Source organism: Mercenaria mercenaria, chromosome 4 (genome assembly GCF_021730395.1).
Source record: "Mercenaria mercenaria strain notata chromosome 4, MADL_Memer_1, whole genome shotgun sequence".
NCBI classification, from domain to species: Eukaryota; Metazoa; Mollusca; class Bivalvia; order Venerida; family Veneridae; genus Mercenaria; species Mercenaria mercenaria.
The window spans coordinates 34,665,587-34,691,890 of NC_069364.1; the positions used below are offsets into that span (position 1 = coordinate 34,665,587).

At 36.1% G+C, this 26,304-nt stretch overlaps 2 protein-coding genes across 5 annotated transcripts in view; one reads left to right on the forward strand and one right to left on the reverse strand.

Moving 5' to 3' along the window:
• Positions 1-26,304, forward strand: part of LOC123551435 (osteopetrosis-associated transmembrane protein 1-like) — a 302,750-nt gene that overhangs the window by 86,780 nt on the left and 189,666 nt on the right. The window lies entirely within an intron of this gene.
• LOC128556300 (piggyBac transposable element-derived protein 4-like) lies at positions 24,697-26,273 on the reverse strand. The gene has a single exon (XM_053540918.1). The coding sequence runs from the start codon at positions 26,094-26,096 to the stop codon at positions 24,918-24,920; it is 1,179 nt and encodes a 392-aa protein (XP_053396893.1). The 5' UTR covers positions 26,097-26,273; the 3' UTR covers positions 24,697-24,917.

The window sequence follows — 26,304 nt, forward strand, 5'->3', positions numbered from 1 at the left end:
AAGATGAAGTGAAGTCATACTTTGGATATTGTAATACTAGAAAGAATCTAGATCGTAACCTTTCTGGAATTTTGACTGGTTGGGATAATTTGCTTACGATTCTGGTTCGCAAAAAAATTAAAAGGTCACCCATTCTGCTTTTCATGATGACACATGGCTTGATTTTTGCAGTCAGTAAGCGAATAAATTATCCCGAGAAAGAGCTCTTACTGATTTGTTTAATTACTACTGATTTTAAAAATGATTTTATTTCTTATTTTTCGAGAAATAAACAAATCGGCGAAACATTAAATTGTATTTTCTTGTAGTTTTTATGCCCCCGAAGGGAGGCATATAGTTTTTGAACCGTCTGTCGGTCCGTCGGTCTGTCGTCTGTCGGTCTGTCAGTCTGTCCGCAATTTTCGTGTCCGGTCCATATCTTTGTCATCGATGGATGGATTTTCAAATAACATGGCATGAATGTGTACCACAGTAAGACGACGTGTCGCGCGCAAGACCCAGGTCCGTAGCTCAAAGGTCAAGGTCACACTTAGACATTAAAGGATAGTGCATTGATGGGCGTGTTCGGTCTATATCTTTGTCATCGATGGATAGATTTTCAAATAGCTTGGCATGAATGTGTACCACAGTAAGACAACGTGTCACGCGCAAGACCCAGGTCCGTAGCTCAAAGGTCAAGGTCACACTTAGACATTAAAGGATAGTGCATTGATGGGCGTGTCCGGTCCATATCTTTGTCATCGATGGATGGATTTTCTAATAACTTGGCATGAATGTGTACCACAGTAAGACGACGTGTCGCGCGCAAGACCCAGGTCCGGAGCTCAAAGGTCAAGGTCACACTTAGACGTTAAAAGGTCATTTTTCATGATAGTGCATTGATGGGCGTGTCCGGTCCATATCTTTGTCATTCATGCATGGATTTTAAAATAACTACGCATGAATGTGTGACACAGTAAGACGACGTGTCGCGCGCAAGACCCAGCTCCGTAGGTCAAAGGTCCTAAACTCTAACATCGGCCATAACTATTCATTCAAAGGGGGCATGTGTCATCCTATGGAGACAGCTCTTGTTTAAATCGAAAGTAGATCGTCTATGTTAGAGTGCTTTGACGAAACGAAACAATTTTTTTATGAAATGATTTAAATAATTTCACCGTAAACTTCAATGTCAGATACTGCCAGTTGCTGCTAAACTGTCTTCATATAATCACAATTTGTAAAACATATTGTTGAAACTGGAGATTTTGACGGTATAAAAGAAAGTGTAATCATATCCGGATATAATATTTTGGGTAAATATCGAGCTGTGTTATGAAATTTAAACATTAAAGTAACAAACATGATAGATATTATTGTAACAGAAATGATTCTACAATTTATTTTTATAATACATACATAGAATCAATATCAGACTTATATTCTAGTGCTGAGGCATGACCTGAAAGTAAAAATATGAAGTGACAGTCATTCATACTTTGAATATTGTAATACTAAAAAGAATCTAGAGGTAATATTTAGAAATTGAAACATAAAATTTTCAGTTAGAAATCGCACCAGGCTGTATCAAGGGTCTACATTTTCAAAATTTCCTTGTGGTGATACCCCAAACCCTAATTGCAAGAAGGGGTATCCTCCCACACCCTCCCCCCATATTGCCACTTTACAGTTTGATACATTTGCCCTTTTACCACCTGCCACAATGCCCATTTCAAAATCTGACTGCAGTTCAAAGCGGGAAGGAACACCCCTCCCCAGACCCACCCTGCTACCAACCACGTAAAAATGGCTCAAACATTTTTTCAGCCCAGTCTGGGCCTGTCTGTCTACATGAATCAAAACGGATAATTGAAAGTACATAGACTTGGGGACTACTGACATGGTTTTGAAGGGGTTAACAGGTCTAAAATAGAATAAATGATGGTTTTAACTAAAAAAGAACTGCATTTATTAATATTGGTTATCTTTTCCGAAATTGGTAGCTAGTCCAAGTAACTTCTCTTAGTTTCGAATGCGCAATTTTCCTGTCAGTGTAAACATTCATGATTCTATATATTGACACTCAGCAACATTTACATATCTTTAAACACAAAAGTAAGTATACTTTAAATTCACATCCCTTATAATATGATTGAACAATACCTAGCGTGTGACACGGTTATTGCCAGGCCCCTTATCTGTAAAATATCTGAACAGTTCTTTCGTCCATCCGTTACAAATTGTATGTGGCAATCCGCGCTATAAAATTTCAATATATAAATTTTCATATTCAAATTTTATCATGTGCGAATATATACCAGCCAATAATTGCCTGTTTTGGTAATGCCGGAGGCAAATGTTTACTGGAAAAATATTTATAGTCATGGGCAGTATCTTAGTGTCACCTGTCAAATTGTAGTTTGTACTTTCAACATTTTTATTTTTGCGAACCACTCTTCAATTTTAGAGAAATGTATTGGGTTTAAATACTTGTATAATGTCAATCAAAGTTTTACTAGGCAACGATTGAATGTCCATTTCATCTATTGTAACAAAATCTCTGTTCAGTTGGGGAAAAAAACTAAAACCAAACTGAAACTGGTAGACTATACTACCAGTACATCAATCATTAGCCGACTCTCAGGCCCTTCAGGCCTTTGATTCAATGTTGCAGTTGTGGGAGACATGCGCTTTTCTCAAAAGCATCACTAGTTTTAAAATTGCTTATTTCATTGTTTTATTTTAATCATATTTAATGGCTCTTTATTTCATACATAAAGTAATACAAGCATATATTTTTATGCCCCGAAGGGAGGCATATTAGTTTTCAACTGTCCATCCGTTCGTTTGTTAGTTAGTTTGTTCGTTCGTCACAACATTAACTTTTTGCATGAAGGCACTTTACTCGCGAACCTTTGAGTACACGACCCCTACTGACTTTGGGGTCACCAGGTCAAAGGTCAAGGTCACAGGGGCCCATGTTAACTTTTTGCATGAAGGCACTTTACTCGCGAACCACTGCACCCAGGACCTTCAAACTTCACTTGCTGATAGTACTTATTGAGTACACGACCCCTACTGACTTTGGGATCACCAGGTCAAAGGTCAAGGTCACAGGGGCCAATGTTAACTTTTTTCATGGAGGCACTTTACTGGCGAACCACTGCACACAGGACCTTCAAACTTCACATGCTGATAGTACTTATTGAGTACACGACCCCTATTGACTTTGGGGTCACCAGGTCAAAGGTCAAGGCGCTGTGGGGGCGTTTGTCACCATTAGTGACAGCTCTTGTTAACACAAAAAAACAAAAACAATTAGGTCGGGCTCGAGTTATCTCAACATCAGCATATGCAGCCGTTCCCACAATGTCAACTTTCATCTTTTTAAAGCCACCTGCCTGCTTAGCTCAGTAGGGAGAGCATTGGTCTACGGATTGCGGCGTTGCGAGTTCGTGACGATTTGATAAAAGACATTGTGTCTGAAATCATTCGTCCTCCACCTCTGATAATTCATGTGGGGAAGTTGGCAGTTACTTGCGGAGAACAGGTTTGTGCTGGTACAGAATCCAGGAACACTGGTTAGGCTAACTGCCTGCCGTTACATGACTGAAATACTGTTGAAAAACGGCTTTAAACCCAAAACAAACAAACAAACAAACATCTTTTTAAATGAACATTTTAAACCATGGTTAACAAATATGTACAATTCAGATTTTAGAATGATTCCCATTTTAAAAACTTCAAATACAACTGACCCTTAGAAAATAGTTTCTTGTCTAATTCGATCAGTCAAAAGTTACCCCCACCCCTCAGGTCGGACCGAATGACACACTGGTTGGAGCATTCACCTGTCAAACAAGCGGTCAAAGGTTTGGTGTCCGGTACAGTCGCTCTATACAGTCACTCTATCCGTTACTAATATTTTTCAATGGGACAGTGGTAAGTTACTCTGGAAAAAGAGTTTAGTGCTTGTAAAATAATATAATGTTGACAAAAACATGCGTAAAAACCCAAAAACCAACAATAATTATTACCGGCTAATTCTGACTTTTAAGTTGGTGGAAATATACACAGTCAAAACAACATTAAGTTAACGTAAGACATTAAAAGTGTATGCACATGAAATAAGTAAGTTATTGCATTTATGCATTTGATAACCATTAATTGTGTTGGGTTTACACTGTTTCTCAACAACCTAAGCGATTATGTGACAGCAGTCTGCTTACACAACCTGTCTTTATAGCTTCTAACATGAGTAGGAACTCTCCATAAGAAATTGACAACTTTCCTACTTCATGGAATGCTGTAGTTAGTCGGGCTCGAACTAACATCTCCGGATTCCAGGAAAAATGTATTTAACTGTTTATGAAACAGTTGAAACAGATTGAAATCAATAATTAATAATTCAACAAACCATTCAATAAAAGCTTCAAATAAATCCTACAATGTGAACTTGGTTGAAAAACACGGGAAAAAGACGTAAGGTTTTAACTGTACTTAAACTTCCCAATTTTCATAGCATCGTAGCGTGAAAATGAACTCAGTAGTCAAGGAGCATTTTATTAGCTCACCTGTCACATAGTGACAAGGTGAGCTTTTGTGATCACCCTTCGTCCATTGTCCGTCCGTCCGTGCGTCTGTCCGTCAACAATTTCTTGTCTGCACGATAGAGGTTTCATTTATGATTTTATTTTAACCAAACTTGCACACAACTTGTATCACCATAAGATCTCGATTCGGTTTGATTTGATACAAACTTCCAAAATATCTTCAACAACTATATATCTTGGATTACATGATGAATCTGTCAGATCCAATCGTAGGTTCCAGAGTTATTTTATATTTGATTACCTCCCCTGGTTGTTATAAAAATGGATTTATATCAGTAAGTACTTACAGGACTTACTTGAAATTTCATTATTGTCATTAGTTGGACTGAGACAATCAGGGTAGATAACTATGGACTGATTTAAGTCAAATTACCTCCCTTTATTTCAAATTAAAATGGGTATATCTCCATAACTAATGAAGATATTGATCTGAATTTTCATTTATGTCAACAGATGGACTTGGTCAATCAGTGAAGAAACATATTGACTGAATTTATGACAAATCACCTCCCTTTATTTTTTATCTAAATGAATACACCTTATACAGCTTCTAATGAGATTGGTTTGAAATGTTATTTATGTCTTCCATGGTAAGAAATAGTCATATTAGATAACTAATGATTGAACATTTATCAATATGAATACTTTACTAATATATTGTTGTATAGGCTTGTACTCTGTATCTTCTACATGCATATACCAATGCATGATTACCTCCCCTGATTTTAATAAAAATGGATTTATCTTAGTAAATATTTATAGTACTCATTTGAAATTTCATTATTGTCTTTAGTTGGACTGAGGCAATTTGGGTAGATAGCTATGGACTGATTTTATGTCAGATTACCTCCCTTTGTTTCAAATTAAAATTGGTGTATCTCAGTAACTAATAAAGATACTGATTTGAAATGTCATTTGTGCAATTAGATGGACTCGGACAATCAGGGTAGATAACTTTTGACTGAATTTATGACAAATTACCTCCCATTATTTTATTTAAATGAATATATATCAGCAGCATCTAATGAGATTGGTTTTAAATCTTATTTCAGTCTTCCAGGGTAAGGAATAGTCATGTTAGTACAAAAATGCAGCATTTGAGCCTAGGACCCTCAAACTTAGTATGGAAATTGGCGTGAGCGTCACACAAATGTTAAAGTTTGCGTACCACCCCAAATATTCTCAAAGTCCATTGAGATATTGCTTTCATATTTTGCATACTTGTTTACCCTCATGACCCAAGTATGCAAAAAGGAGGAGGCAACTCTATCAAACATTTTGACTGAATTATGGCCCCTTTTCGACTTAGAATAAATGTTAAAGTTTGCGTACCACCCCAAATATTTTCAAAGCCCATTGAGACATTGCTTTCATATTTTGCATACTTGTTTACCATCATGACCCCAGTCTGTAAAAGGAGGAGGCAACTCTATCAAACATTTTGGCTGAATTATGGCCCCTTTTCGACTTAGAATAAATGTTAAAGTTTGCGTACCACCCCAAATATTTTTAAAGTCCATTGAGATTTTGCTTTCATATTTTGCATACTTGTTTACCATCATGACCCCAGTCTGTAAAAAGGAGGAGGCAACTCTATCAAGCATTTTGACTGAATTATGGCCCCTTTTCGACTTAGAATATGCTTATTGTGCCCCCCCACTCCCCATGAGCGTTGGGGGCATATAGATTTTGTCTTGTCTGTGCGTCCGTCCGTCTGAAGTTCGTGACGCGCCTCGCGCGAAAAGTATTTGATATAAACTTATGAAACCTTGCATGAGTCTTTATCATGATATGAGGGGCCTCCGTGGCCGAGTGGTTAGAGTCGTTGACTTCAAACCATTTGTCCCTCATCGATGTGGGTTCGAAACCTCATTAGGGGCGTAGAATTCTTCACGTGAGGAAGCCATCCAGCTGGCTTACAGAAGGTCGGTGGTTCTACCCAGGTGCCCACTCGTGATGAAATTGTCACGGAGGGGCACCTGGGGTCTTCCTCCACCATTAAAGCTGGAAAGTCGCCATATGACCTAAAATTGTGTCGGTGCGACGTTAAACCCAACAAAATAAAATAAATTATCATGATATGAACTTGCGCACCTCCTATTTTTCTTCTGGCTCCGCTCCCTATTTTTTAGGGAGTTATGGCCCCTGAAATAGTCAAAAATGCACATTTTCACCTTGTGACGCACCTAGCTCAAAAAGTATATGATATAAATGGATGAAAACTTACATGAGTCTTTATCATGATATTAACTTGCATACCTCTTATTTATTTGCTGGCTCCTCCCCCTATGTTTAAAGTTACGGCCCCTGAAATAGTAAAAAAATGCACATTTTCGCCTAATTATGTGCCTAACTCAATAAGTATTTAATATAAATTCATGAAACCTTGCTTGAGTTTTTATCATAATGTGACCTTGCACACTTGGCATTCTTCTTGAGAATCTTAGCATTTATTGCAGAGTTATGGCCCTTGAAATAGCCAAAATAGTGGATTTTTTGTTTGTGATGCTCTAGCTCAAAAACTAATTGGTATAGAATAATGAATCCTTTTCATAATTTTTTTTTTGAGGCTATACCCATTAAGACTGCAAACATTTGAATTATTTCCCCTTATTTGTGACAAATGTACCAGTGGGGGGGCACACCCTGTGTCCTACAGACACATTCTAGTTATGTCCCCCACCACACAGTGGTGTGGGAGACATATTGATTTACTCCAGTCTGTGTGTGTGTCTGTCACAAAGCTTGTCGACCATTTCTCATCAAAATGTGTTTGACCATAAGACCTTGGCCAAGTTCGATAACTAGCCAAATCCACCAAGACACCGGAATTATGGCCCTTGAATTACTGATTGGGTCCACTCATCAAAGCCATTGAGAGAAACTAGACATTTTTCAATGGGGTCCACTTATCAAAGCCATCGAAAGAAACTAGACATTTTTAAATGGGGCAGTTGTGGGAGACATGCGCTTTTCTCAAAAGCATCTCTAGTTTTTAGCTCATTTTACAGTAAAATAAATTTATATGACAATTTTAGTTTTTTTTAAAAAATCTATGGGACAGTTTTTACACACTGCTTAGTCATTCTGCTCAAAACAATAATTTCATAGAAAGATTTTGGCATGATTTTTGCATAAAGTAACCTTTCCATCGGTGAATAGTTGGAGAACATATTTGAAAATTACATCACCGTATAGGTTTTAACAGGCTTGTTATATTAAAAGAAAAAATATTTCTTTTTGAATTAAATGGATGCCCTGAAACTAAATTAATTGCTGTAAAAACGGCAACGTCGCAAGGCTAAAATGTGATTTTTTGACGCATTTTACCTTTTTGTGCCCCCCCTCCCCCCCCTCCGATGAGTGGTGGGGGCATATAGATTTGCTCTTGTCCGTGCGTCTGTCCGAAGTTCATGACGCGCCTAGCTCAAAAAGTATTTGATATAAATTGATGAAACCTTGCTTGAGTCTTTATCATGATATGAACATGCGCACCTTCTATTTTTCGTCTGGCTCCGCCCCCTAATTTAAGAGTTATGGCCCCTGAAATAGTCAAAAATGCAAATTTTCACCTTGTGACACGCCTAGCTCAAAAAGTATTTGATATAAATTGATGAAACCTTGCATGAGTCTTTATCATGATATGAACTTACGCACCTCCTATTTTTCATCTGGCTCCGCCCCCTATTTTTAGAGTTAAGGCCCCTGAAATAGTCAAAAATGCACATTTTCACCTTGTGACACGCCTAGCTCAAAAAGTATTTGATATAAGTTCATGAAACCTTGCATGAGTCTTAATCATGATATGAACTTGCGCATCTCCTATTTTTAATCTGGGTCTGCGCCCTATTTCTAGAGTTATGGCCCCTGAAATAGTCAAAAATGCACATTTTCACCTTGTGACACGCCTAGCTCAAAAAGTATTTGATATAGATTGATGAAACCTTGCATGAGTCTTTATCATGATATGAACTTGCACACCTACTATTTTTTATCTAGGTCCATCCCCTATTTCCAGAGTTATGGCCCCTGAAATAGTCAAAAGATGCACATTTTCACCTAATTATGTGCCTCACTCAGAAAGTATTTAATTTAAATTCATGAAACCTTGTTTGCATCTTTATCATAATGTGACCTTGCGCACTTTGTATTCTTCTTTAGAATTTTAGCGTTTATTACAGAGTTATGGCCCTTGAAGTAGCCAAAATAGTGGATTTTTTTGTTTGTGATGCTCATATCTCAAAAAGTATATGGTCTAGAATAATGAATCTTTTTCTTAATTTTTTTTTTGAGGTTATACCCCATTAAGACTGCAAACATTTGAATTATTTCCCCTTATTTGTGACAGAAGTACTACTGGGGGGCACACCCTGTGTCCTGCAGACACATTCTAGTTAATAATTGTAAATCGGGTGCAGATCAGCTTTTGCTATTATTTAAACATGTGATCAAGGATGCAACTTGTTTTTATACGCCTGTCTCTGAAAGAGTGGGGCATATTATGTGAACACCCGTAGTGGGCGGGGGGTGCGCAGGCGTCATCCAAAAAATTGTTAGGTTATTTTTGAGTCGGCAAATGCTGAAAGCGTTTGACGAGTCTTTGCTGTCACCCATAGTTCCATTGGATTGTCTCTAATTTCAAAGAGTTCATTGATCGAATGAAGTTCAGTTATGTCATTCCCATTTGATATGACCAATATACGATGTAATCTGTCAAATTTATGAAGTGTATTTGTGCAATACTCGAATAAAGCCACGTTTTTTCTTCCGTGGTAACTCATTAAGCGTAAGCACGAATAACGATTCTGCGGGATTGGGTAATATTAGTTTGCACATATGATAATGGTGACAAATTTTATGCCAAGCTTGCGTAATATCCAGTAAGCGAAACACAAATATAATTCCAGAACATACTGCTGGTATTTTATTGAGTTGGGTACTTCTGAAAGCATTGGAATGTCTCTTTATCAAAGAGTTTACCACATCGATGAAATTAAATTATGCCAGCTTTATTTTAAATGACCCGAATAAGATATGTGCAGTACGTTAATTCTTCCGCAAGATTTCGCGGATGAATCCTGATTACATGGTGGTGTTCATTCTGGGCACTTGTCCTGAAAGTAAAAATATGAAGTGAAAGTCATTCATACTTTGGATATTGTACTAGGTAATATTTAGAAATTGAAACATATTATTTTCAGTTAGAAAATGCACCAAAGGTTGTATCATAGGTCTACATTTTCAAAATTTTCTTGGGGAGATGCCCATACATACCATAGTTTTTCATGGCATTTCCGGGATTCTGAGTTAATATTTCCGGGATTTTTACCCTTTGTCCGGGACATACACCGTGACATTGGTATTCGTCTGTTTCATGCATAAATATTATAAAATTACATACATGTAGTTTCCTGAGATAAACATTGTTCACTCGCTTAGGAATAATTTGCTGCAAATGTCATCTAGCTTTCTAAGGGAGGTAAATACGGGTAATACACATCTATAGTTCGGCACATGAATTGGTTGCGTTCCTGAGGTGAACAGAATTAGGAGACTTACTATATACGAAGAATTAACCTGGTCATAGTGATTTAGAATCTAGCTTATTTGGTATCATTCTAAAGCTTAAACGTTTATCTAATCATAAATAAAATGGAATCATCATTTAAGGAATAAAATAAATCTTGTAGATAAAATCCATATAAAATATTTCAAGTCGGATCAATTTTCATGGATCGGTCGGCAAAGGCATTCAGCAAATTTTAATTTAGAATTTTAAAATGACAATCTACATTTTAAAAGATTACAGCCTTTTAAAATAATTATTGCTTAATTGACCGTTTTCAACCATCTCTTCCATAAAGGCTACATGTAGCTTCACCGCCTACGGGCTAAAAACAATGAGATTTTCGACTATTGTTTCTATTTAAAGTATCATAAAACAGTAATTGATAGCATAATCCTGTCAGTTCTTAATCATGGTCATCAAAATAGCTGACTGTAACTTAATAAGGGTCATCAAAAGATCGCGTCGCGCATTCAATATGCCTGTTGATCGAAGCTGGCTTAATCAACACGTGTCCCACTCGAGGGCATGAAACTGATATTTGATAATTAGGAATAAACAATGTGACACCGGGGACTGTTTACTGGGTTTTATTAACTCATTCAGGCCTGATAACTTATCTCTGATAAGAGTCTAAGGGTTTATCTATAGCTGGAGTCTACAGCAAAAGTGATAAACTGATAAATCCTGTACAAGGATTTTGAACAACATGCACATGCCATGCAAAAAAGGTTGTAACTGGGTCATTATGAAATACAGACTCACCAAACTTCATATTCATATTGGGCATACTTGTACCTTTCTTGTGATGTAAGTTAATCCAATATATTTTGTATTTAATTAAATTCCAAGGCTTGAATAAACACAAAACACTGCACAATTACACTGAATTTTCCTGATTTCACAGACTTTGCACTTAGTTTCTTTTTATTTTCATTGAATAACACACTTTCAAGGAAGCTGGTAGTGTTTTTTCTAATTTTATATAGAAAAAAATGTAAAAAAGCTATATATATATATGTATATATATATACATGTATGTACATTATTTACAATAAAGATCTGGGCATGCTGTCAAATAAAATCATTTCTCTTATATACAGTAATGTACAATATATATGTGTATTTTTTTTGTTTATTTTTTTGTTTTTGTTTTTTTTTTGTTGTTTTTTTAGGGAAGGGGGTCCTTAATTTTTTAATTTGCTACCAACTCCTTGATGTTCACTATATATTTTTTCCTTTGCGCTTTATATATTCCTGTATTTTCCACATATCGAATAATGAATAACGCGCACAATTTCACTTTCGCATAACTAGTCGCGACACTGCATTGGCTCAATAAACACACATTTCTAATTTAGCACACTTTCAAGACGGCAAGTAATTATTTTGAATTTTTTAAAATGTAGAAACGTTAAATAATTTATAGACATTATAATGAAACATATTTACATCAAATGTCATTCTTGTTGACTGACAGGTAATGATGATACCATATAGGGGCCGCGCCATGAGAAAACCAACATAACGCGTCTGCGACCAGCATGGATCTAGACCAGACTGCGCTTACGCGCAGTCTGATCTAGATCCATGCTGGTCCGAAATACACTATGTTAGGTTTCTCATGATGCGGCTTATACATACACAGATGCTGTTGTAAATAGAGAAGTTAAGCAGTAAATTTATAGATTTTTAGCTCGACTATTCGAAGAATAGTCTAGCTGTTCTACTCACCCTGGCGTCGGCGTAGGCGTCAGCGTCACACCTTGGTTAAGTTTTTGCATGCAAGTACATACAGCTATCATTTAAAGGCATATAGCTTTGAAACTTATTTATTCTTTTTCTAGGTCAATTACCTACCTCTCTGGGTCAAGTCCCATAACTCTGACATGTATTTTGAGCAAATTATGCCCCCTTTTGGACTTAGAAAATTCTGGTTTAAGTTTTACATGCAAGTTACTATCTCCAAAACTAATGCAGATATTGAATTGAAACTTCACATGTGTCCTCGGGATTATAAAACTAGTTGATAGCACCAAGTCCCATAACTCTGACCTTCATTTTGGCCAAATTATGCCCCCTTTTGGACTTAGAAAATTCTGGTTAAAGTTTTGCATGCAAGTACATACAGCTATTACTAAAAGGCATATAGATTTGAAACTTATTTTTTCTTTTTCTAGATCAATTACCTACCTCACTGGGTCAAGTCCCATAACTCTGATATGTATTTTGAGCAAATTATGCCCCCTTTTGGACTTAGAAAATTCTGGTTTAAGTTTTACATGCAAGTTACTATCTCCAAAACTAATGCAGATATTGAATTGAAACTTCACATGTGTCTTCGGGGTTATAAAACTAGTTGATAGCACCAAGTCCCATAACTCTGACCTTCATTTTGGCCAAATTATCACTGCGAAAAAAGGGTCAATATACGGGAGTGTACGGTCCCGTATATTTCGAAAATACGGGCGTATACGGGATGTATATTACAAATATACGGACCTAATATACGATCCCGTATTCGGAACATCTAGTATACGGGAAGTCCGTATATTTGTCATGCATATACGGGATCCCGTATACGCCGAATATACATAAATGTATATTTCCCGTATATATGCAATATACGAACTTTCCTAAAAAATCCCTAGAAATGGTGTTTATTCGTGTCCTGCTATAACATACGTTTCATTTTCATGTATTTGAAGGGTCTTGAGACTTTTTTTCCCGTATACTTTCCGTATTTTAGAATATACGGAACACGTATACGAGCCTGTATATTCCGAATATACGTAGTATACGGATCCCGTATTTTTGTCATATACGGACTGTGATTGCATCTAATATACGGGGCATATACGGACTTGTATTTTCTAATATACGGGCTTCGGATTTTTTCCGTATACGCATGATATACGTAATATACGGATCCCGTATTTTTGTCATATACGGACTGTGATTGCATCTAATATACGGGGCATATACGGACTTGTATTTTCTAAAATACGGGCTTCGGATTTTTTCCGTATACGCATGATATACTAAGTATACGGATCCCGTACATTTGTCATATACGGGGCATATACGAAACTGTACTTTTTGATATACGTGCTACGGACTAGTCCCGTATATGCATGGTATACGCAATATACGGATCCCGTACTTGTGTCATATACGGGGAAAATACGAAACTGTATTTTTTATTATACGGGCTACGGACTAGTCCCGTATATGCATGGTATACGCAATATACGGACCCCGTACTTGTGTCATATACGGAATGTATTTTCATCTGATATACGGGGATATACGAACCTGTAGTTTTTGATATACGGGCCAGGTTTTTCCCCGTTTATGCAAGATATGCAGAGTATACAGATTCCATATTTGTGTCACATTTAGACTGAATTTGGTTTTCGTATTCGGGGAATTCACGGACCAGTATTTCTAAAAGATAAATTTACCAGACTTTTCCCGTATATGCATGTATAGTATACGTATCCCGTATTTTTCTTTTGTGTAAACTGATTTTGTATATGGGCACACACTGAAAGATGACAAAATGAATGTCGGTGATACCTATAGCAGAATACGGTATGTTAGAAAAAAGCAAGACAAAGACAGGGTATGAGAAAAAAATCATATTGTTATTAATTGGAGACATGTCAGATTAAACTAACATTTTATTCAACTTAAATACTTTTTAAATCAGTTTTTCAAACGGTTATGAATCATTTTCATTTCTTGTCCAAATGAAATAAGCAGAATTAAAATGTGAGTAATCAATAACATCAAGCATTTCTTTATATATTATATGTTCGTTTCTGATTGAAAAACTAGCAATTTGCACATTTAATTCTGCGCGGTTGACTCAACAAATCAGTTGAGTATCACTTCTTTTACTATTGTCTGTACATGTTTTCGTTATTCCAATGAATGCTGATTAGCGCTATAGGCTTTTCGATTTGCCGTCTTCTAAAAAGAGCAGTACACCCAGGGCCCACGCTGTCGTTCGCCACTCGAGCCATTTGGCGAATCTGCGATGAAAGTGGCGAAGAAAACTCGCGAGTGGCGAAAATGAAAAAAATGTTCGTAATTTGGACCGCCATTTTGTTTCAGACGTTCCAAATCGTAACCTCCGAGAAATTATGAGGTCTCAAATTATGTTAAAAAAACAGTTGACTGGTTCCGATAATTTACCTTATAAAATTAACTTATTTCGGGATAATACTACCCAGTCTGCGTTTACTTTACATATAACAATGTGTAATAAACATCTTGACACGCGAGAAAATGCAATTTGCAATCAATTAGCAACCGATTATCGGGTTAAAATAATCTTTTTGTTTTGTTGTCATTACGGCAGATTAAATGATTGATGCCTTTAATTTCCATGGATCAAATAATTAATAAATAAATCGGCAAAATAATGAATGGTTTGATGAACTTTTTAACGTTGTCGCCACCGTCAGACAGTATCTTAGTCACAGGCTCGGGTCCAGTGTATTTTTTGTTTAATATAAAAATCCTTTTTTTTCACACAAATATACTTTTTATATGTTAGTCAAATGAAAAAAAAAATGATGACAAAAAATCCGGTCACAATATCATACACGACACTGTGACCGGATTTTTGTCATCATTTTTTTTTTCATTTGACTAACATATAGAAAGCATATTTGTGTGAAAAAAGGTTTTTTTTTTATATTAATCAATAAAGAAAATACACTGGACCCGTGTCTGTGATCTTAGCAAGTAATTAGTAAAGGTGTTTGCCAAGTTTTTTGAATGTCTTTAAAAGTTAGGAATGGATCTGAAATGTAATCCTGTATCAGGGTAGATTTCTCGGAAGCACAGAGCACCAACAACACAGCCCCCGGGCCATGCATTTTCATAGTAGGCCCACAACAAAAAGAAGCTGTAATGGAAAAATATTTCAGACAGGTTGCTTCAAACATCCAACAACATTTTAAAATACAAAACTTGCTTTAGAGGTATACCCACTTTCATTCAAAAGTCCCCCTATATAGCTAGAATATCACCATTTGCTTATGGGAAGTAACAAAAATTTTCAACGCGCCGCGGGAAGGGAAACCTCTCCAGCACCCTCCCTACCGTTCCCGAGAAAAAAGGTGGCTCCAACTTTTTTCAGCCCAGTGTGGGCCCTGAACACCCCTCCTAATGTCCGAAGATGTACTTTAAAAAGACGCATGTTGGTTCTGTACTGGAACACGATATGTAAGCAGGTTACAAATGATGAACCACATGGAAATATTCAGTTTCCTGATCTCAATAAGTATAAGCTTTATCTGTTGTTTTACGAATGTCACTGAGAACGAATGGCTCATCCGGCTGTCTGTCGCATCTGTTATCAAATAGTAGAAACTTCACACATAAGTATATTCTCTATCGTGAAAATAAATAGTCGTCCCATTTTCTGATTCCAGTAAACAACTCTTGTGTCAACCTGGAATAAAAAAAATGCACGCATTAAAAGTTATAAAAAATCGACTCTTGCAATTCATGGATACTGATAATTATATCTATTAATTGATGTGAAAATTATGATGAATAAAATGACATGTGGTCGCGCCGGGAAACGAACCCTGACCGCAGCGGCAATAAAGAAGTTTTCCACTGTCGTTACCAATTATAACGCAAGGGAGGGTTTAGTGTTTAATGCGCGTTAAATATACAATTTTTATCGTAAAAATTAGTTAAAACATCTAATTCTCATGTGTTTCCGCAACATTATAGTCTGTCAGTATACGCAGCATAAGTATACACCATTAATATCCATATATCTAAAAAAAATATAATGCCGTGCCAATGAGAAAACAACATAGTGGGTTTGCGACCAGCAGGATCGAGACCAGCCTGCGCATCCATGCAGTCTGGTCAGGAGCCATGCTGTTAGCTTTCAAAGCCTATTGGAATTAGAAAAACTGTTAGCGAACATGCATGGATCCTGAGCAGACTGCGCGGATGCGCAGGTTGGTCTCGATCCATGCTGGTCGAAAACTAAGACTATGTTGGTTTCTCATGGCACGGCTCAATTATATATTTTATTTCTGTTCTTGTCGGACGATCTGGAGGCCAGTGCCTTTTTTAGTATTCGTTTAAACATTGCGTTATTTCTTAAATTTATTTTAACCCAAGATTGCATACAGTTACACTAAATAAGATAATTTAATTGTGTCAAATGTTTAATCACCCTTTAATTTCATTGTGTATTACAATATTGCCTGGGATAAGAAATATCCGGTCAGTGTTGTTTCAAGCTGGGTCATAAATATATGTTAACCCACTTACTACAAGTGATAGTTACTTTAAATTTTATGGTTTTATGGTTAACCTATTAAGTACATCATTTTGCGCCCTGCTAAAAAAAAGACGTTTGTGGTCATATTTGAAGATTTACAGCTGTAAAATGGCGTAAAAACAGAGAACTGAAAAATACCAGTCAATCGGAAATATCGTCAACTTTAATTTGTTAAAATGTCAAATGGTCCGTTGAAAATCGATCTAAAATAACAGACTAAGCTGAGCAATTACTTATTGTTTGTACATGTATGGTCCTGAAAGTAAATGTTTGTTTTAGATGTATAATATGTAACGATTTTAAATATGTTAGATACCATATTCATATTACTAAATATTACTTTTATTTTGACAATAAATAAATTATTATATACATATTCGACTTGTTCCGCATTTCACTTTAATATTAATTTAAACTTCATTCAAGTACATCGTTAGTAAACCGTTTGCCTGTAAATGCATCAGATAAAAATAATATAATGACCAAAGCTATTAGTTATCGATTCACCCCACCCCCACCCCCGTGTTACAACAACAACACTTTGTACGGAAACCGACAAATTGGATTATTTGTTCTCCCGCTTTATCGGTTTTAAAGATGTTACTAAAAATTGGTAATGCAAAAGATCTATAGTATGTATGTATTTTAGGTCACTATAAAATTCTTATAACTTTCAGATTAATGATCAAATTCTACATAATATAAATTGTTATTATTACCAACCTTTTTTATATAATACTTTGAAAAAAAAAATACGCATGACAACCGCTTACATAGACTTACAAAGTCTGTAGAGATAAAATAATCTGTAATAGTATTAATTTCTTCATACTGACACTGATATTTTCGCAGAGAAAAACATTTTCTCTCTAGACAGAGGCAAGAGATGTAATTTTTTGCAAAAGTGCCATCTAGAAAAAAGCGTTATTTTGTCAGATTACCGGTACCCATTTTCTAAAAATAAAAGATTGTAATTATTAACTTTATTAATGCTTTTCCGAGATTCCAGTTTAAATCCAATGAATGAACGTGCGTGCCGCCTTATTCATTCTTAAAGCTAGCCTCGGCTACCTAGCTTCTACGAAATAAAACTTCTATCTGGAGTTGTTTTTGTCCTTTCAACTTTAATCTCGTTAACCCCAATGGTATTCATCAAATGATTTTGCACGATATTTTTTTATTTCAAACACTTGCAACATCAACATTTGGTGACTGACACTCCTTGTAGACTATCGGATGAAGAATGAATGAAATAATAGTTAAATGATTAGTTGTGAAGAAATGATCAATCGAATGAATGAATGAATGAATGAACTACTTAACGGCTATTCTGAATTTCTTTTCTATATTATGATTACAAAATTAAACTGACCTTTTTGACGCTTCTGAATTTGTTAAAGCAATAAAAAGCAACCCGTGTTTCCGATTAATTGAAATATAATTCATGGTCTGGTTTGTCACAAAAAAAAAATCAGTTTATAAAAAATTAAAACATATAAATCAAATAAGTACTTACTCGTGACTTCCTTTCCCTCTGAAATATGCAATAGATATTATCGCGTGCGGTCACTTGAGCCAGATGTTATGGCTTCGGGATATATGAACGCGCGAAGCGTGACGAAGCGTGTTCTCAACTGATTGGATACCTAATATCTGTATGCATTAAAGATCCCAATTAATTTGCGCTAATTTGTGTTAATTGGCATTCATCGAGTTTCTGATATTGTCAATTTGCAGGTAGAAAAATGTTAGAAATGGCAGACTGGGTACCAGGCTTAGGGTCATGGGCTATCTATCTGATTTAGTTAATATGCATACAATTATTATCAATTAATGTTGCAGTAAAACTGTTCGGCAGAAATTATATGTACAGTTTATTTTCGTGGAGATGGGTAAATCAGTGTAAATGCTTATATCATTTGATTTAATGAAAGACACTCATTAATCTTTGCAATTATATTTTTCGAGCGTTTTCGTTAATTTTAAGCAATATTTGTATTTTATACAGTCAATCAGTGTCATGCCATCCACGTTACCACGGTTATCATTGCTTTAAAGTAAAGTAATGTGATGTTATCGCTACCTGTTTTATCGTTATAAATTTTATTTTTTCTCTTAAAGTATTTATTTTTTACTACGCTTGTGACTGGTAATGTGTCTTTCTTTTTGTCTAGAATATTTTAAATAATTGACTTTTTTACAACGGGTGAATATGATAACTTTTAATAAATGGACCATAAATATCACGGTGTGTTTGACAAATAAGTGGAAAGTTTGCAAATAAATTTAGGGGAAAAGGTATGGCCAAAACTCGAACCCACTACCCTGATATTGGCAGCTAAACGCTTTGCCGCCCAGCTACCTGCACATGCGATAGTATAATATCAACTAAGAATTATATATGTAATATTTGTATCGCTATTTATGTTTGGACATTGAAAATGAATTTATGGAAATATACGAAATATTCACATGTGCTAGGTCAATACTAAAGGACCCTACATCCACGAGAAATAAAATAGTCTGCCACAGTGTATACTACAGTGGAATAGAGGGGACATAGGAAACATTTTATTTATCACGTGCACACGTGTTAGCACCACATTCGCACATGTTAGATACCACGTACGAATGTGTTGATTAACACGTGCGCACGTAATAACTATCTTAGCTAACACGTTCGCATGTGATAGCTATCACGTTCGCAGTTGTTAGCTGACACGTGCGAACGTGAAATATTACCAACGAAACTAATCGAGATATCAGCCTTTTTTTCATAAAACAAGAAACACTTACTTCGTAAATTACAGCTAAATATAAATAACACTTCCTTATGAAAGACATCCATTTAGAAAAATTGCAGATCTTTCACGCTTTTTCATTGATCAGCTTGCACGTGCGCACGTGTAAGTTATCACATGGGCACATGGTAGTATAACGTGCTGTCACTTGCGCACGTGATAGTTATCACCCGCACACGTGTGAATTACCACATACGCACGTGGTAGCTAACACGTGCGCACAGAAAAAGTAAAATATTTCATATGAAAGGCGTTTGTTCGAATCTTTGGACGCAGACACATTATATCGATTATTTTTCGTCTGTAAAAATATTAGAATTGATTTCATAAGTAAAGTATCAATACATGTCTTATATACTTTTCAGTACAAAATATAAATGGATTAGTTCCTCTTTTTTTTCTATAAATATTTGCATTGTATGCCACAAGCGTTGGAAATGTGCAGAAAAACAGTTAATTTATGCTGAATTAGATTTTTACAATGGCGATGATCAACAGGATGTATTTATCACTACAAATATATAGGGATGAATTGATTAATCCTTTCTTTTCTCAATCGGCTATTTAGATTAAATGTTAAAATAAATCGGGAACGCGCTAGATGAAATGATGGATTCATTCATGTTTGATTTAAATTTATACCTGTTTTGGTCCGTGAATGCTTTTTTCAGTTCATGTCATATTAGTATTAAACATTTCTTTCTTTCAATATTGGCATTCATTCTACATACACGTACAAGTTCGAAAACATGCGAAACGTTTGACCTTTGAAATGGCCGGAGAAATATAATTTTCACTACACATATTGATTGCATCCCGTATTTTTGAAATATATAAGTTATTTAAACCCGTATTTCGGCATATACGGGAAATATACGGAGTTGTATACCAAGCATATACGGACATATACGTCCCGTATTTTCGAATATACAAATTATTTAAATCCCGTATTTCCGCATATACGGGAAATATACGGAGTTGTATACGAAGAATATACGGGAAATTTAATCCCTGTTTTTCAAAATATACAAACTATACATACCCCGTATATCCAGAATATACGGGAAATATACGGAGTTGTATCAAAGAAATATACGGGAAATATAAGTCCCGTATTTTTAAAATATACAAATTATTTAAATCCCGTATTTCTGGCATATACGGGAAATATACGGAGTTGTACACCAGCATATACGGGACATATACGTGCCGTATTTTCGAAATATACAAATTATTTAAATCCCGTATTTCCGGCATATACGGGAAATATACGGAGTTGTATACGAAGAATATACGGGAAATTTAATCCCTGTATTTTCGAAATATACAACCTATACATATCCCGTATATCCAGAATAACGGGAAATATACGGGTGTTGTATATGAAAACATATAACGGGAAATATGCGTCCCGTATTTTCGTAATATACGGATTTATGTATTCCCGTACACAGACATATACGGGAATATACGGTGTTGTATACGATCAGAATAACCCTTTTTAGAATTTCCCGTATTTCAATAATATACGGGTATCGTTATACTAAGAATTCCGTATTTCATAGTATACGGAAATCCGTATTTTATTAGTATACGGACTTTTAAATATACAAGCCCCGTACACGCCCGTATTTTAGTTTTCCCGTATTTCTTCCCGTATATGGGTAATATACGGGATCCCGTACACTCCCGTATATTAACTCTTTTTTCGCAGTGTATGCCCCCTTTTGGACTTAGAAAATTCTGGTTAAAGTTTTGCGTACAAGTACATACAGCTATTACTAAAAGGCATATAGATTTGAAACTTATTTTTTCTTTTTCTAGCTCAATTACCTACCTCACTGGGTCAAGCCCCATAACTCTGACATGTATTTTGGCCAAATTATGCCCCCTTTTGGACTTAGAAAATCCTGGTTAAAGTTTTGCGTGCAAGTACATACAGCTATTACCAAAAGGCATATAGCTTTGAAACTTATTTATTCTTTTTCAAGGTCAATTACAAACCTCACTGGGTCAAGTTCCATAACTCTGACATGTATTTTGAGCAAATTATGCCCCCTTTTGGACTTAGAAAATTCTGGTTTAAGTTTTACATGCAAGTTACTATCTCCAAAACTAATGCAGATATTGAATTGAAACTTCACATGTGTCTTCGGGGTTATAAAACTAGTTGATAGCACCAAGTCCCATAACTCTGACCTTCATTTTGGCCAAATTATGCCCCCTTTTGGACTTAGAAAATTCTGGTTAAAGTTTTGCGTGCAAGTACATACAGCTATTACTAAAAGGCATATAGATTTGAAACTTATTTTTTCTTTTTCTAGATCAATTACCTACCTCACTGGGTCAAGCCCCATAACTCTGACATGTATTTTGGCCAAATTATGCCCCCTTTTGGACTTAGAAAATCCTGGTTAAAGTTTTGCGTGCAAGTACAGACAGCTATTAGACATTTACGGATTAAGTCTACGTGGACTGTGAACACCTAAGATGATCGATTTTTCAAGGGGACCGTCTCAACATGATAATTGTAATTTATGTTTGGTAGGAAAACATTCCTATAATGATGGTAAGGTCTGGCTTAATATGTCACTGCACAGGATAATATTTGGATTTGTCTGTCCGTCCATCTGTTCGCCAGAGAAATATTTTGTTATACATATCGCAAAAAGTATTTGATCTAGCGTCATAACACTTTCCTGAAATGTTCTTCAATATTATAAGTTGCGCATCTGCGACAAAGTTGAAAAGATGAGCTAGTCTGATCGCAATGTATCCGTATTCCATCGTCGTCGTCGTCCAACATGAAAAAATCTAAACTGGGTCAGTTGGGATCAAAATGTAGGTTAGCAGGTAAAACATTGTGAAAACTGTAGAAAACGTAATATCTTGCGTCTCCATTCCTTTGTTGTTATCATACGCCCGAAGGGACGTATTTTGGGATACCACAGGTGTTCATTTGGCTGTCTGTCTGTCTGTCTGTTTGTCTGTCTGTCCGTCTGTCCGTTAACAATTTCGTGTCGACTCCGCTCCTTGAAGGATTTTAAACAAACTTGAAACAAATGTTATCCACATCAAGAGGACATGCAGAGCGCCTGCATCAGGTGGCTTGCTTTAAGGTAAATGTCACTCTTAGGGGTCAAGGGCATATGACTTTGTTTCGTGTCCGCTCTGTAACTCTTGATCTGTATGAGGGATTTTAAAGAAACATTGCACAAATGTCCACTACATCGAGTCGACGTGCAGAGCGCATGTTTTGGATGGCTAGATACAAGGTCAAGGTCACACTAAGGGGTCAAAGGTCATATAACTTTGTTTCGAGTGCGATGTGTAACTGTTGAACTGCTTGAAGGATTTTAAAGAAACTTGGCACAAATGTTTACCACATTGAGACGACGTGCAGAGCGCATGGCTCGCTTCAAGGTCAAGGTCACACTTAGGGGTCAAAGGACACATGACTTTGTTTTGTGTTTATGTTGCTTTGCATTGCGGTGCTCTTGGTTTTATTTGGCATATCCATTTTTTGTTAACTTACAATATTTTTTATTGAATTACTTCCCTTTTATGTTACTATAAATAGGTTATTTTGTAACAGTTTTATTACTGGCCGTAGGGAAAAAAACCGATACCACTTTTCTGTGGTACAACAAGGATGGTACCTGCAAAGTTAAAGTGTATTTTGACATATCTGTACCTGGTAATGGTTTAAGTGGACTTAGAGTTTTTCGGGGAATTTCTTCCCATTGTTGTCCTTTTCGTTTGGGCTTCAACAGTAAAGTTCTTTAAATTTTGCTCCCATCCCTGATATAATCCTTCGGGCGTATTTTGCCCCGTTTGGCGGAGCATTTGTTATTTCTGTATTAGCGATAAAGACTTTGTATTTGTATAACTTTATTGTTTTAATTTGTCAGTAGTGGATGGACGAAGAGATGGACAGCTTTTTACTAGATAAATGAAGGAAGATAGGAAAATAATCAAAATAAAAAATCTTCCCATTTATACTGTATTATGGCATAAACATGAATGAAATGAAATTCATTTCTTGTTGACAGTTATCAGTTTATACAATCAATCCGACATGTTTTCTTCTACACACAAGGAATGCACAGACATGTACAGTTCTTGAAAGTCGTTGTCGTGAGTGCCTCCATACAGAGCTTACGCTCTTGTAACACTTCAATTCTGCGATTGAATGTTCTACAGTTTTTCTGTAATGACATATATATTTGTTCAATTTAGTACATTTAATTAAAAAGGGGCATAATTCTGTCAAAATCCAAACAGAGTTATGGGGATTGCTTTTCTTGGTGTAGATTTCGATAGTAAATAACTATTTTAAGTTTCAAGTCAATAGCTTTGATAGTAACAGAGATATTTGACTTTATAATAAAATTTAACAGAAAATTCTTAATTAAAAAGGGGCATAATTTTGTAAAAATTCAAATCAGAGTTATGGGGTTTGTTCTTCCTTCTGTAGACTTCGATAGTAAATAACTATTTTAAGTTTAAAGTCAATAGCTTTGATAGTAACAGAGATATTTGACTTTATCACAAACTTTAACCAATAATTCTAAGTTAAAAAGGGGCATAATTCTATCAAAATTAAATCAGAGTTATGCGGATAGTTTCTCCTGGTGAAGCCTTTGATGGTAAATAACTATTTTAAGTGTCAAGTCAATAGCTTCGATAGTAACAGAGATATTTGCTTTTATCGAAAACTTTAACCAAAAATGCTAAATTAAAAAGGGCATAAATCTGTAAAAATTCAATCAGGGGTTATGGGGATTGTTCTTTCCCTTTTGTAGACTTTGATAGTAAATAGTATTTTAAGTTTCAAGTCAATAGCTTTGACAGTAACAGAGAAAATTTGGCTTTATCAAAAAAATTTAACCCAACGGAGACGCCGACGCCGACGCCGGAGCGAGTGCAATTTGCTCTACTTTTTCTTCGAAAAGTCGAGCTAAAAACAGGCACATCCAAAATTTATATCACCTACCGCATAGTGATGATATAATAACTCAAACCCTATTGCCGTTATAAACTCTTTTTCATATCGCGCATAATATAATTAAACTATGTTGAGACAGTCCCCTTGAAAAATCTATCGCCTTAGGTGTCCACAGTCCACGTAGACTTAATCCGTAAATGTCTATTACCAAAAGGCATATAGCTTTGAAACTTATTTATTCTTTTTCAAGGTCAATTACAAACCTCACTGGGTCAAGTTCCATAACTCTTAACATGTATTTTGAGCAAATTATGCCCCCTTTTGGACTTAGAAAATTCTGGTTAAAGTTTAACATGCAAGTTACTATCCCCAGAACTAATGCAGATATTGAATTGAAACTTAACATGTTTCTTCGGGGTTATAAAACTAGTTGATAACATCAAGTCCCATAACTCTGATATGTATTTTGGTCAAATTATGTCCCCTTTCGAACTTAAAACTCTTTTGATATTTAACATTTTGGGTAATAATTTCCTGCTTCTGTGACAATATTTCGAATAGTCGAGCTTGGCTGTCTTACGGACAGCTCTTGTTATATTTATATTTATTTTATTTAATATTTTGTTAATGAATTACAAGCCCTCTTGATGTTCAGAGATTTAATTTCTTTACACACTGATTTTGAGCACTATTTCCCAAATCGCTCTGGAAATTTTTCAACGTGGTACGGCTTATAGCACTCAACACAAAGATTCACTCCGCATCCTTCACAACCATACTGTGTTTCGCGTCGCTTTCCATTTTTTGAACACATCTTACAGGTTCGCCTTTTTCCCAAATTAGCCGGCCAGCATATCCTGCCTTGTAGCTGAATATTTTCCTTGAGCACGTCGCGTTTCCTTTTCTGCATAAAGTCCCCAATTAGCTGCTTCGCGAGTTTCTTTCGAAAATCCAGTTGTGTCAGTGGCTTAGGTTTTCCTGTTCTTGTCTTCTGTTGGTGATTTGGTGATTCCTTCATCAGAATATAGGCTCCAACTATGGCAAGATCAACTAAAAACCAGAAAAGATATTTCCACCACTTGGCTGACTTGCGCGCTAGACTGTACATTGCCCATAGCTGATCCGCATGGTCAACACCGTTCATGTACTTTGTGTAATTTCGTACGGACTCCGGGCAAGAAACATCTTTCTGACTTCCGTCTTTCTGCCTTCGTTGAACTGTTGTCCTCAGTGTTGTTGGATCGAAGTTCGTAGATAAAATGAATACGGTCTTCTTGTCCCTCCAAGCTGTCGCAACCATGTTTCCTTTCTGCATCGTGATAGATGTCCCTTGTTCCTTCAGCTTCTGCTGTTTTATTTCGTCTGGAATTCCTCGTCTGTTGATTCTAAATGTTCCACATGCGTAAGTTCCTTGCTGTTGTAATTCCTCGAATAGTCCTACCGTAGTGAAATAATTGTCACAATACACATGATGTCCGCGATTCAAAATTGGTGTTACTAAATACATCACAACTCGTTCCCCTAAACCCTTGTCTCCGTCACGGTTCTCCTTACCTAAATACACTTGAATGTCATTCACATATCCATTGTGAGGGTCCGCCCTTGCCCACACTTTGATCCCACGTTTAGTCGGCTTCATTGGCACATATTGTTTGAATCCTAAGCGACCGGTATATCCAATCATAGCCTCATCAACTGTCGTTTCACGGTGCGATTTATAATTGGCCATCAAATTTACACGCACGGCTTCAAGAATCGGTCGAACATGTGAAAGTTTGTCATGGCCTGGTTGTTCGCGTGCAGGATTGCATGATGTGTCAGCTGCGTGGAAGTACTTACTGATTTTATCATACCGATCGCGTGTCATTCTCTCTTTTATTCCACATGTTCACTAGAATCACGTCCGACATTGTTCAGAAACATGCCCCTCTAAAGGAAAGAACTATTCTCTGTAGACCGACAGTTCCTTGGTACTCTGGATACCTAAAACAGCTGAAACAATACAAACGATCAATAGAAAAAATCTTTATGAATGACAAATCTGACCTTTCAAAGAAAGTGTATTGTGGTGTAAG